Source organism: Oncorhynchus tshawytscha, linkage group LG09 (assembly GCF_018296145.1).
Source record: "Oncorhynchus tshawytscha isolate Ot180627B linkage group LG09, Otsh_v2.0, whole genome shotgun sequence".
In the NCBI taxonomy this organism is placed as follows: Eukaryota; Metazoa; Chordata; class Actinopteri; order Salmoniformes; family Salmonidae; genus Oncorhynchus; species Oncorhynchus tshawytscha.
Genome location: NC_056437.1, coordinates 78,945,520 through 78,958,474, shown reverse-complemented (window position 1 = coordinate 78,958,474; position 12,955 = coordinate 78,945,520). Strand labels below are relative to the sequence as shown.

Genomic DNA, 12,955 nt, shown 5'->3' with positions numbered 1-12,955 from the left:
GCTAGAACTCTTTTGGGTTCGATGTAGAACCCTCTTTGGAAAGGGTTCAACCTGGAACCAAAAAGGGTTATTCAATGGGGACAGCCGAAAAACCCTTTTAGGATCTAGATAGAAAAAAAGATACTAAGTGTTTAGGTACTGTAGGGAGAAGTCTTACCTCATCTATGCAATTACATATAAATGATTCCTGCTACTTCAGTCTGCACCACTATAAGAAATGGATCTCACAGATGGCTTATACAGCCTTTACATTACCTACCCAGTATTCACAGGTACACATCCTTTAGTTGTATCAAATCAAATTTTATTGAAAGGTTAATGCCGTCTGCTACAAATATAATAATCTGGATGTCTTCACCCTCTGCCAAAGGCCATTAGACCTTCCTGAATGACAAAGGTCCAGTGGATTCACTTGTACAGTTTGATCGACATACACTAATTGTGAAATCATCAAGTGATTGTTGAGTACTGTATTAATTTGAACTATGTTCATTGTAATAAATTATTTTATATCATTGTGCCAAGTGTGACTTGTTATTTTTTTGTACAACAGATGGAAATTATAACTAAGGCATAGGCATGGCATTCTAATGTCAGACTATGTGTACACCCTTATCTCCAAAGACAAATACTAAAAAAAGATAAGCCATCATAATTGTGAATCATGAAATGTTATTAGTGCTCTTTCAAGGCTCACATAGAAATGAGGGTAAACTATAGCCACAGTGGCTTGTGTAACAGAAAATTCTCTGAACTGTGACCAATGGAAAACCTAGCATTTTAACTAAAACTAAAATATGAAATAAAACAACCCAAAACAGTAAGAATGAAGGATATAAATATGCATAGAAATGTCCTAAATATGGAGAAATGCTAAACATAATAGGCAGACATGAAAAAATATGAATAATGGTTCACTAACAATCAAATGATCATATCAAAACTTAAACAAAAACATTCAAATGTATTTCAATTCCATTGACAGTGTGTTACAGTGTCTCTCAGACAATAGAAAAGGTTCAAATAGTTTCAAAAACATTGCAGTAATTTTCTCATACCATCATGGTGAGTTACAATTTGCAAACAGGACTACATATTGCCACATGATAAAGCCTAATAGGAGTTGTAGTCGGTTCGGCAGTATTTCAGAATGGAAGTTCAAGTTTTTAAGTGCATTTGTTTGACTACCCAAAACTTAAATCCAGTAACCTCAAAACTAACAGATACAAAAAAATCTAAACAAAATGATCAAATAAATATATATAAATAAAGATGGTTGTGTACCTCGAGAACATATTAGTGGCTTTTCCATTCACAGTCAAATAGAAATCATTCTTCCAAGCTTTTTTTTGTCTCCCATGACATCTCTCCCTCACTTCTCGATTGCTCTCTCAATCAGACGTTTCCAATTCTGTACCTCTAAACCTTCGTCAGTTATTTTCTCTCCAACCTCATTTTGATTTCATACCAATAGTAATGTTTCTCCTCAAAATGGTGTCGGATTTCTCATTCTATTTCCTCCACCACTCTGCTCTGTCCCCTCACCCATTTTCAGTACCTTCAGGTTGAACATATTCTCCTCCCTTACTTGCTTTTATGACTTATCAATCCAGTCTGTACCAACCACATCCTAGTTCACGGATGGCCAACTTGTGTCCTGAGGAGCCAGTCAGTGTATCTAGAGTTTTGTTTCAGCCCAGCTCTAGCACACCTGATTTAGACAGACTCTCCAGCACCAGTTGGCCATCCCTGCCTGCCCTAGCCAGACCCCTCCACCTCCCACCCTAGCCCTCCCTGTAGCCAAGTGTAGATAAACAGGCCAGCGCTGAAGCCTAGCTCTCGTCTAGCTGGCTGATGATCTGGCCAGACCAGGTCTCATGCTTCGTCCCTGGGTTCAGATGAACAATCTTCACCTCCACGGCCTGGATCTTCAGGTTTTTGGGTGGGATCCGGGAGACTTTGTATGTGACCTCATCTCCTTCTACTGGGACATACTCGCCCTCGATACTGAAATAGATTGAATTAATGATTTAGATGTTCATTTACTGCACAATATGAATATGCAGTCAGTTCTTGCTCTGAACCTTGCCATATTTTATCTGACACTGAACACTGATGTTACATTGCTGCTCTGAGATAGAAAGCTGTGAACAGAATATTAAAAAAGCAGGGCATTCTGTTCATTTTAGCAATTTGCCAAGCTAAAGAAGGCTGTTGTAGTGATGAAGGCCACTCACTCCGAGATGTGAACAAAGATGTCATCTCCGCCATTGGAGGGATGGATGAAACCATGACCTTGTGACCTGCAGAAGCTCTTGCACACGCCCTTAAACGCTGGCCCTGAGGTGGCCCGCACCGTGCTGATGAGAGACAGGGGAGAGAGCATCATGTCCACTCTCAACAAAACATTACATCAACACACCATATCCCTTCTGCTACTGCTTGTGGAAATAAGTTATTCTCTAAGAAGTTAAGGAATGTATATATAAACGTCATAAAAGTGAAGGATAATAAACATGCACTATCAAACCAATTATAATACAGAAACGCATTCATGAGCAGCATATCTAGATGCTTACGCTGAATAGGTGCGGTTGCGTTTGGTGGGAAGTGGGCTGGGCAGTGACCGGGGTAGTGGTGGCACTCCTCTTTCCCACACACGGCTGCCCTCCCTCAAAAAGGGGAAGGAGAGGGAAAGGGGTGCAGCCCGGGGGGAGCGCAGAGGGGCCTCTGAGGGGGACGTCAGGCTTGGGTCTGCCATGGATGAGTCACAGGCCAGGTCGCTCTTCTTACCACTCTACTGGTTCTTCACCACCTGGCCTGATGCTGACACTCCAGTTATGTGTTTGTCTGCTCACTGTCGCTGCTTTAATATATCTTGCTATTGAGTACACAGGTCAGTTTGTTTCAGCAAGTTTCTTAAGGGGCCTGCTGTGAAGAAAGAAAGAGAAGAAAACAAACCAAAGTAAAAGGCAAAAGTGGAACCAGAAGGAACAACTGAAACAAAGACAGATTTCATTAAGTTCATCCCTACCGCAGAGAACATTATGTATCATTCATAACAGCTTCATATTAAGATGGATGTTTGGATATACATTACTGGACACTTATGAAGCCATTTAGTCGAACACCCTGGTTAAGAGTATCAGCCTAGTGGCAATGTTTTACCAAAAATGACACTGGCCGCCTTTCAATTCATTACAGACAATTTTTACTTTCAAATCCCATACATTTAAACTGCAAACCATTCCCAAGTCTGCCCACAAACAATAATAGGCTCAACTTAGATATATGACTGTTCTTTACATTATGTATCAAGTCCTTCAAGCTCAAGAAAAGCACAGCTTTAGGAATAGCTGCAACAAAAGCAGTTAAATAAATGGTTAAATAAAATAAATAAATAAAGCAGCCATTGTGTGCCAAGACATGGTGGAGCATATTGATGGCATGTGCACACAATAAGACAGGACACAGCACACACTCTAAGGCCAAGATGGCTTTGCATGGTTTAAGATTGTTACATTCTTTCGCTCTGCCTGCATCATCAAGGTTACAGTAAATCAGAGTTCTCTTGACAGCTCGCACGCTTTCGACAGAGCTGCTGGCAAAACGCTAGCCGTGTGTTTCTGACGTCAGCATGGAAAGCGTTGGATAATGACGACAAAACCAAAACATTAGGACTGCTACATTGTAACACCAAAATGGTCAAATTAGAAAAGTAGATGATCCTTTCACGCGAATGAAAAATGACTGTTTAAAGAACGAGATGAATCCGTTTTTATAAAGTAAAAATGAAAAAAGAGAAACAGTGAAGTCCATCTCTCTGGATACTTTCTCTGGGCTACATCAGAATTAAATATCTGAAATAGTCAGTTGACTCGGCTCAACGTGTCTAAATATCGCAAGAAAAATCCCTCTACGTGAGACATTGATAACATTGTATGATTCGTCATGTTGCGGAGGCGTGCATTTCGGGCTAAGTGAATGACCAGTTTGCATTGCCAAATTATTCTGTAATAAACACGCATATCATCCGACTTTTTCCTCATTTCCAGAACATTCGAAAAGTCCGAGCGCGCAAACAGACGGTATAGGGATGAGAGGATGAGTAGCCTCGTCAAAGGTATTCTATACCCAACAGTTGTCATTATCATACATTTCCTTTAGCCTATACTTTGGTCAAAAAGGCGGTCACACGTTAATGAATAGGCGACACAGATGTTCTACAATCCAAACAATAGCAGGCATACCCATACTTGAATATTTGTACAATTATATATTTAAAAAAAAACATGGGCCTTACTTACTGCATTGCTAGAGTCCGTTTTTGTCGGTAGAGGACGGGTGTGTGCCTTGTCAGTTACTATTATATAACATCAATTAAATAAATAACTCCAGTAAATACGCGTAGTCGCGGAATACCCTGATCTGCAGTGTGTTGTTGAGGCTGCGCAGCTGCCGCTGGCTACGATCACACCGTAGTTGAGAGAATGGGCGTGATGCTTGTTTGCCGAAAAATTTGTAGGCATAACAAGACTGCTATGCTCATACGTGTCAAATCAGTTATTACATTAAACATTTATATATTCGTATTGTAAACCATACTGATGTATTCCTTCATGTAATGGTTTAAGTAAAAAATAACCAAAATCAAGATCAGAATATGATACATTCATTTGGCCTGGAAGACACTGGCTTCTATGGTTTATCAAAAATGTTGTTAGGCGCTTCAGAGGACTCCACACCCACTAAAATAAATAAATTACAGTGAGGTGTAGTGCTTGTGGGTTCATGACAGCATTTCCTAAGGACTGTACTTTTTAAATTATATTTTTGGGATATATATCCTATACACAATTATAAACTGGGTGGTTCAAGCCCCGAATGCTGATTGGCTGAAAGCTGTGGTATATCAGAACATACCACAGGTATGACAAAACATGTATTTGTATTGCTCTAATTACTGTTGGTAACCAGTTTATAACAGCAACAAGAAACCTCAGGGGTTTGTGATATATGGCCAATATGCCACGGCTAAGGGCTGTGTCCAGGCACTCTGCGATGCGTTGTGCCTAAGAACAGCCCTTAGCCGTGGTATACTAGCCATATACCATCACGTCCTTGGGCCTTATTGCTTAAATAACCCAACTCAAAATCATGCAAACAAAAATGATCACTGAGGAAACATTATACTGGTCACAAAGACAACACACAACTGTATATTTAGGCACACTCACTCCATTATTTGTTCAACTGAACACTCAGACTTACATGGTGACACTAAATAGGCCAATTGGGGACCTTTAATCAGTCTTTCTTACAGTCATGTGCACCGGGTGTAACTGCTAACAGTTATGGTGGTAGTATTTACAATATACAGGGGGAAGTGGATCTACAGCTTTGCAAGTGAGACAGTTCTCCACGTCCCCGGCCTGTGTGCTCTATTAGAAATCCTTGCTACTGGTCCCTTGTCCTTGGGTCTGCCATTATGAAGGCAGATAGGGCAGTTCCTATTATGGGAATCCTGGCTCCTCTACTTGAGCCCACAGTTCTGTGTCTATTAGCCTTGAGGACACTTAACAGAGGCATGTTTCTCCAGTGTTAAAGTCACAACCTGGGAGGAGTGACTGAGAAGAGTCCAAAAAGAAGGTGTATGTCCATCAGCTGGGATGAATACTTGACAGCAGTCTCCCCTGTTTTCTCTACTGTAATGGTCTCTCATTTCGCTAGCTGTTCCACCAGGACAGGAGGCCCAAGCCTGGCTCGCTAATGGTACCCTGATACACAAGAAAGGGAGGGAAGGGGTGGAATTAATTAAGGCCATTATTAGAAAAAAGAACTGACTTATAGTATTGAAAAATACCTTAAAATAGTCATTTGTAATAAGGATGTATGATGTAAACCAGAAGTACACCTATGTGACGGACATCACTGTGCTGCTAACAGTTTTGCCTTCTCGAACAAGTGGTCCTTTGCTTCACACGCACAAGTGACTGCTTGAAAAAGCACTAACCAGTTGCACTACCCAAAAGGTACCAATTTGGCAGCACCATCACCATAGACTTAGATAGACAGCTCCAGTGCCCCAAAGCTTGTTTCAGCATGGGCAGCGTCATTGAGGACTGTAAAAATGTTGAAGTAGTCAACTGGGTGGGTCTTCCTATGGGTTAAGGAAAGATCACATAATTCCATCCAGGTCATCAGGAGAATTCGTCCAGTGAATTATAGTCCTGATCAAACATCCAATACTTGGTCACTGGACGTTTTGAGTGAGCTTACCGGTACCATTTAACTCAGTCACATATACTGTATATGGATACTGAAATTATTAAATTCACAACAATAGTAAAAATAAGTCTGTGTTATATCAGTGAGCGCCTTCTTACTAGCAGTGTGTAAGGGGCCTCTTTCTTCTGGCCACCCTCCTCTGCTCCTGGAGCTGCAGGGGTGTTGGTTGCTGCGGCAGAAGGGCCTGTGGGCGACGTGTCCAAGAAGACTTCATCTGTGATCCGGAAGCGGATGTCCTCACCTTGGTCCATGTAGAGGTCATGGGCCCCTTCGTCTGTCTCATACTCCCACACCCACACCTGCTCCGCTTCGTCGCTGAGGCAGCAGTCAAGGAGTGCTTGCTGGATTGCTTTATTTTCAGCAGCTTTTACAGGTAAACTAAAATGTCTATCAGATAGCTATCAACATGAGGAGTTGAATTAACATTTACATGATTGTATTCCAGAGCCATCAACTCAGCTTTAAGCCACAATTGTCAATGTGCACATTGGTAAGAAATACACAAAAACACATCACTGGGCAGGATACAATTTTGCAGGCTGCTGTAGGGACTCTGGGGGAATGACGATGTCATCAAAGAATCCTAGGCTGACTGTGAAACAAAATATGGCATTGTGAACAAATCTATACAGACAGACTGCCACATCAATTTTATACTTCATACTGAGACATTCTCCCTGTTGATCCACTTTATGCATTGAGAGAGACGGGGTCAGTAGAAATCACACTGCAGTGTGTACAGACTCCTCTGGGGCTGTGACGGCGGTGTATAAAAAGCATCTGACCCAAATTAGTGTATCAGCAAATAACAGCATGTTCAAGTGTTCTTATTTTGACACGATGAGGCCTATTAGTCAAGAATAGACATAGGTACAGTTGAAGTCGGAAGTTAACAAACACTTAGGTTGGAGTCATTAAAACTTGTTTTTCAACCACTCCACAAATGTATTTAGAACAAACTATAGTTTTGGAAAGTGGGTTAGGACATCTACTTTGTGCATGACAAGAATTTTTCCAACAATTGTTTACAGACAGATTATTTCACTGTATCACAATTCCAGTGGGACAGAAATGTACATACACTAAGTTGACTGTGCCATTCAACAGCTTGGAAAATTCCAGAAAATTATGTCATGGCTTTAGAAGCTTCTGATTGACTCAAATTATGTCAATTAGCCTTATTGGAGGCCTACCTTCAAACTCAGTGCCTCTTCACTTGACATCATGGGAAAATCAAAAGAAATCAGCCAAGACCTCAGAAAAATAATTGTATACCTCCACAAGTCTGATTCAGCCTTGGGAGCAAATTTCAAACACCTGAAGGTACCACATTCATCTGTTCAAACAATAGTACGCAAGTATAAACCCCTTGGGACCATGCAGCAGTCATACCGCTCAGGAAGGAGACGCGTTCTGTCTCCTAGAGATGAACGTACTTTGGTGCGAAAAGTGCAAATCAATCCCAGAACAACAGCAAAGGACCTTGAGAAAATGCTGGAGGAAACAGGTACAAAAGACTCTATAGCCACAGTAAAACGAGTCCTATATCGACATAACCTAAAAGGCCACTCAGCAAGGAAGAAGCCACTGCTCCAAAACCACCATATAAATGCCAGGCTATGGTTTGAAACTGCACATGGGGACAAAGACTGTACGTTTTGGAGAAATGTCCTCTGGTCTGATGAAACAAAAATAGAACTGTTTGGCCATAATGACCATCGTTATGTTTGGAGGGAAAAGGGGGAGGCTTGCAAGCCGAAGAACACCATCCCAACCGTGAAGCACAGGGGTAGCAGCATCGTGTTGTGGGGGTGCTTGCTGCAGGAGGGACTGGTGCACTTCACAAAATAGATGGCATCATGAGGACGGAAAATGATGTGGATATATTGAAGCAACATCTCAAGACATCAGCCAGGAAGTTAAAGCTTGGTCGCAAATGGGTCTTCCAAACAGGCAATAACCCCAAGCATTCTTCCAAAGTTGTGGCAAAATGGCTTAAGTACAACAATGTCAAGGTATTGGAGTGGCCATCACAAAGCCCTTACCTCAATCCTATAGAACATTAGTGGGCAGAACTGAAAAAGCGTGTGCGAGCAAGGCCTACAAACCTGACTCAGTTACACCAGCTCTGTCAGGAGGAATGGGACAACATTCTTATTGTGAGAAGCTTGTGGAAGGCTACCTGAAACATTTGACCCAAGTTAAACAATTTAAAGGCAATGCTACCAAATACTAATTGAGTGTACGTAAACTTCTGACCCACTGGGAATGTGATGAAAGAAATAAAAGCTGAAATAAATCACACTACTATTATTCTGACATTTCACATTCTTATAATAAAGTGGTGATCCTAATTGACCTTAGACAGGGAATTTTCACTAGGATTAAATGTCAGGAATTGTGAAAAACAGTTTAAATGTATTTCGATAAGGTGTATGTAAACTTCCGACTTCAACTGTATATGCGTTATGGACATATAGGCTACTAGGACTTAACATTCAGATGGGTGGGGAGAAAACTGGAAGGTGGGGGAAAGATGAGGTGTTTCTCTCACCATGTACTCCTTCTTGACTGCAGTATTTGATCTTTCCAACAAGAATCTCATCCAAGAAAGGGTGGAACACAACATACCTGAAGTGGACTAACAGAGTAGGGAAAAGATAAGTTCACATCAAAATGGACAGTCAGTCCTAAGAGAAAGTCCCTGCCCAGAAACATCCTAGGCCGTGACCTCCAGGCACTTGTGTAGATCTGATCTGATAGTAATATGGTGCAATGTGGTGAAAGTTCCACCTAACCTATCAGAGGGCAAGGTGGAGCTACTTCTTTAACATATGGAATGCCTTTTGGGTCTTTACGTGTCAAAAAAGATACACGTCAATTAAGCTTTTAATTTGATGTGTCAAATAACAAAATTCTATTCTAGAATGTTGTGTTAACTAAATGTGCATGCGCAAGCTCGAGCGCCACCACTATAGTCAGTAGCACGGTCAAAGCTGGGAAAAAAAAGTCTGCAAACAATCACACACATCGGCCACAATGCGTTTACAATACCGCTTTGGTAATAAGCCATTATTTGTTAGACTGAATTGGAAAACGTCCGTGTGAGCATTTGGAATAAGATCAGGATCAAACGAGCAGGATCAAGAATGTTAGTTAGGTAGTCCAACATTCTCCCAGACTTCAACCATTCCAGAGGCAGGGGAGAAAGGATGGTGAACCTGCTGCTTCTGACACCTAGCTAGTAACCGATTATGTTGCTAGATCGAATCCCCGAGCTGACAAGGTAAAAATCTGTCATTCTGCCCCTGAACAAGGCAGTTAACACACTGTTCCTAGGCAGTCATTGTAAATAAGAATTTTCTTAACTGACTTACCTAGTTAAATGAAAAAGGTAAAACAAAAAAGTAATACAAATAAAATAAAAACGGCACTGGTCCAATGAATGTGATTATTTTCGAAACGCTCCACATGGAATTATTACGTAGTCTATCCTAACCTGTATTTTTTCTACCTTAGATAAGACAACCTAATAATTCCATGCGGAGCGTTTAAAAATAAACACGTTTATTGGACCAGTGCCGTTTTGATTTAATTTGAATTATTTTGCTGTGTTTTGATCACGATTATTGCATGAATATTGATTTGCATGTAACAAGTGAATACATTTGTGGGCTCAATCCTAAAATAATGTATTCACTTGTTACCTGCAAATCAATATTCATATGAAACATGTAGGCCTATCAGCAACATTAAGCAGGTTTCCATCCAACCATTTCATGCAGATGAATTACACATTAAAAAAATAAACTCACAGCAGGCCTGATAGAAACAGCACATTTGAGGGCAAAATGTCAACACAAAATACACTAGAACAAGGGTGGATATTTTTTTTGCCTGTGAAAGATTATGCAATAATCATGGTCGAAACGCTGCAACTATTGATATATTAACCATCTTGTCATGGTTAACTTGGAGTCACGCAATGATATGTTACGTTGTAGCCTACTACCACTATGCCATGGAAAAGCATGTAGTTAATAGGCAGATTAAATAAATGGTGGTTAAAGGCCCAGTGCAGTCAAAACTGCAATTTCCCTGTGTTTTATATATATTTACATACTATAAGGTTGGAATAATACTGAAATTGAAAATAATGATAATGCCCTGTTATTGTAAGCGCTGTTTGAAAAGACAACCTGAAATTTCAGCCTGTTTTGGTGGGATGGATTTTTGGCCTGCCTGGTGAAATGATTTGATATTACGATACAAATGGCTGTACTGGCCCTTTAAGTACACTGTAAGCTTGCAAATGTCCAATAAATATTGAGGGTATTATTTGATTGCTAGTGACATGATCCATGTTTGGCTTTATCCACATCTCATCATATAACCTACTCTGTCAACTTTATAAGTGAACTGTTGTCTAGAGAGCATGCGCCAAAACCAGATTGAGCACGTTTGCTATTAATTGTAACAGTTTGTAACAAAACCATCGGTCGAGTTGAAAATGCAATGGAAACATCGAACTTCCATTTTTTTTTTATTCAGTACAAAGAAATGTAAGCACAAAAGGGCTTTTTATGTGCACCGTCATCGCACAGCTTTTTATCTGCAACAAGTCCGTTTGATGGAAACCCACCTCTGCCGGGAAAATGTGCAAAATATTTTTATGCTGATTTTTAAATATTCACATGAAAATCTGTCACAAATTGTAATTTCCTTACCTTTGGTGTGGGAAGCTCCATCACCTGGGAATATGTAGGAATCCTCCAGTTTTGTGATGTCATACAAACAGATACAGAGGCCAACCTGGTAAACCACCTGTCGAGATGCAGTTAAAGAACAGCCAAACATAAATAAAGCAGATAAGTTAACAAGACTACAATGTCACAATTGTGTTAGGCTAAACAAAGCAAAACAATATACAGAACCCCTGTCCACTGATGAATAGGGGAGTAGGTTACAGTATCTTTGGTACTGCATCCTCTCACCTTATTGGCCAATTTCTTGTTGAGTTCTTCGGCTATGGCTTCATTGAACTGCCGCTGGAAATTCCATGGGGGGATTCTGACAGTGTCAACCATCTCCACTGCCACGAACATGATTCTGGTCCGAGGAAAAACAAGAAACAATATACAGTAGCTATGAAATCACAGAACAATTACCTTTCAGACAGGGTGGTATGACAGTAAGTCTGCAATATGTTAAAGTACTATCGCACAGGTACATTTACCAGCTACTTTATCATATTAAATTCCATTGTTACAGTGTAATGAAACAATGTAGCTAGTAACGTATAACAATTTCACCAAGAAACATGTTATCTCCCTAGTTAGCTAACAAAGCATCACTGTCCTGAAACTGTTAACGTTACCTACTTTTCCTTTGAATCCTTTAAACTACTCAAATTATTAAAATTCTGACAATGTATCTTCCATTGCAAGGACCAACATCGTATTAGTTTGAATAAATACTGGTATCATAGATAAATTGACACCAAAATCCTCATCTTCGTGTCGCTAGCTTCATAAAATCTTCTCTTTTTTTACACGTGTTATTGATTTACTACATTACCGTTTACGGCAGGTCGCAATCTTAAAGGCACAGAACGCTTCATTTTTTTGCTGACATTTTATTTGATTATTTTGTTCGTCAAAGTTCTTGGCTTCCTCCTCTGGTCTCCTTTCCTTATCTGGTCTACTGATTTGAGAACTCATACATTTGTTCTCACCTGCCCAGTTCTTCAACATAGTGTAGAAAAGGACACACAGAAAGGAGGCCACTTTTTAATACTATTGAGATACACATTATTTGTCCTTATGCTCAGTCATGCAGTTTCCTCTGTATGTATGTATGTAACACATGCATAGTGAGTTTCCCTTGAGGATTTACCCTGGTTGTTTACCCAAAAGACTCAGACTTGTCTGTTTTACATAACACTGGCTAACTGTGAACTTCAGCACCTTCTCACAAATCAACCATCTTGAATGACGCAGAGGTTGTTGATTCTGCTCACCCCGTCTTTAGTGTCACACTCCTGAAGGAATCACAATTACACTGGAGCTTACATTAAACATAAAACACTGGCAACCAACTGGTGTGGGGGTAGAGGTTTTCATGGGTTCGATTGAACCCGAAATTTGTCTCTAGGTCTGGTTGTCATTGGGCCCATTCAGGTTAAATTGTTCTCGGGTCCATTCAGGTGAGGGTCACCCTTTAAAAAATGTGTTTGGGCATTCCGAGTGGTGCAGCGGTCTAAGGCACTGCACAGGCACAATTGGCCCAGCGTCGTCCGGGTTCGGAGAGGGTTTGGCTGGCTGGGATTTCCTTGTCCCTTCGCACTCTAGCGACTCCTTGTGGCAGGTCAGCTGCCTGCAAGTTGACTACAATCGCCAGTTGAACTGTGTTTCGTCCGACACATTGGTGCGGCTGGCTTCCGAGTTACGCGAGCAGTGTGTCAAGAGGGAGAGGGGTTTGGCAAGGTCGTGTTTTGGAGGATGCACGGCTCCCGACCTTCGCCTCTCCCAAGTTTATAGTGTAGTTGCAGTGATGGAACAAGATTGGATTTCGCAAAATTGGGGAGAAAAGGGGGAAATTGGACTTGGGTCTGGGTCCAACTTTTAGGACCCGTGAAGATCTCTAGTGTGGGGTTAAGTCTCATTCG

At 40.9% G+C, this 12,955-nt stretch overlaps 2 protein-coding genes across 4 annotated transcripts; both read right to left on the bottom strand.

Annotated features, from left to right (window-relative positions):
* Window positions 1-123: 123 nt before the first annotated feature.
* Window positions 124-4,914, bottom strand: LOC112258802 (cold shock domain-containing protein C2). Of its 2 annotated transcripts, none has more exons than XM_024433395.2 (4): window positions 4,308-4,914; window positions 2,580-2,931; window positions 2,238-2,360; window positions 124-2,007 (listed from the first exon to the last, which is right to left on the bottom strand). In XM_024433395.2, exons 2-4 carry the CDS (start codon window positions 2,759-2,761, stop codon window positions 1,833-1,835), a joined length of 480 nt encoding a protein of 159 aa, XP_024289163.1. In that variant the 5' UTR covers window positions 2,762-2,931; window positions 4,308-4,914; the 3' UTR covers window positions 124-1,832. The 2 variants fall into 2 exon arrangements, with proteins under 2 accessions (XP_024289163.1, XP_024289164.1); XM_024433396.2 differs by having other exon boundaries at window positions 2,580-2,928.
* Window positions 4,915-5,080: 166 nt separating this feature from the next.
* On the bottom strand, window positions 5,081-11,870 carry LOC112258804 (DNA-directed RNA polymerase III subunit RPC8). Of its 2 annotated transcripts, none has more exons than XM_024433398.2 (7): window positions 11,666-11,870; window positions 11,283-11,397; window positions 11,016-11,112; window positions 8,843-8,929; window positions 6,817-6,880; window positions 6,387-6,603; window positions 5,081-5,777 (listed from the first exon to the last, which is right to left on the bottom strand). In XM_024433398.2, exons 2-7 carry the CDS (start codon window positions 11,391-11,393, stop codon window positions 5,727-5,729), a joined length of 627 nt encoding a protein of 208 aa, XP_024289166.1. In that variant the 5' UTR covers window positions 11,394-11,397; window positions 11,666-11,870; the 3' UTR covers window positions 5,081-5,726. The 2 variants fall into 2 exon arrangements, with proteins under 2 accessions (XP_024289166.1, XP_024289165.1); XM_024433397.2 differs by having other exon boundaries at window positions 11,670-11,869.
* Window positions 11,871-12,955: the final 1,085 nt, after the last annotated feature.

Coding starts and splice junctions, on each gene's coding strand:
- LOC112258802 (XM_024433395.2), bottom strand. CDS start 2,761: ATGGCAGACCCAAGCCTGACGTCCCCCTCAGAGGCCCCTCTGCGCTCC. Junction 2,361..2,579: donor CGCAACCGCACCTATTCAGC/GTAAGCATCTAG, acceptor GTCTCTCATCAG/CACGGTGCGGGCCACCTCAG. Junction 2,008..2,237: donor ATCTTTGTTCACATCTCGGA/GTGAGTGGCCTT, acceptor AATCTATTTCAG/TATCGAGGGCGAGTATGTCC.
- LOC112258804 (XM_024433398.2), bottom strand. CDS start 11,393: ATGTTCGTGGCAGTGGAGATGGTTGACACTGTCAGAATCCCCCCATGG. Junction 8,930..11,015: donor TGGAGCTTCCCACACCAAAG/GTAAGGAAATTA, acceptor CTACTCTGTTAG/TCCACTTCAGGTATGTTGTG. Junction 6,881..8,842: donor CAGTCAAGAAGGAGTACATG/GTGAGAGAAACA, acceptor TTTGTTTCACAG/TCAGCCTAGGATTCTTTGAT.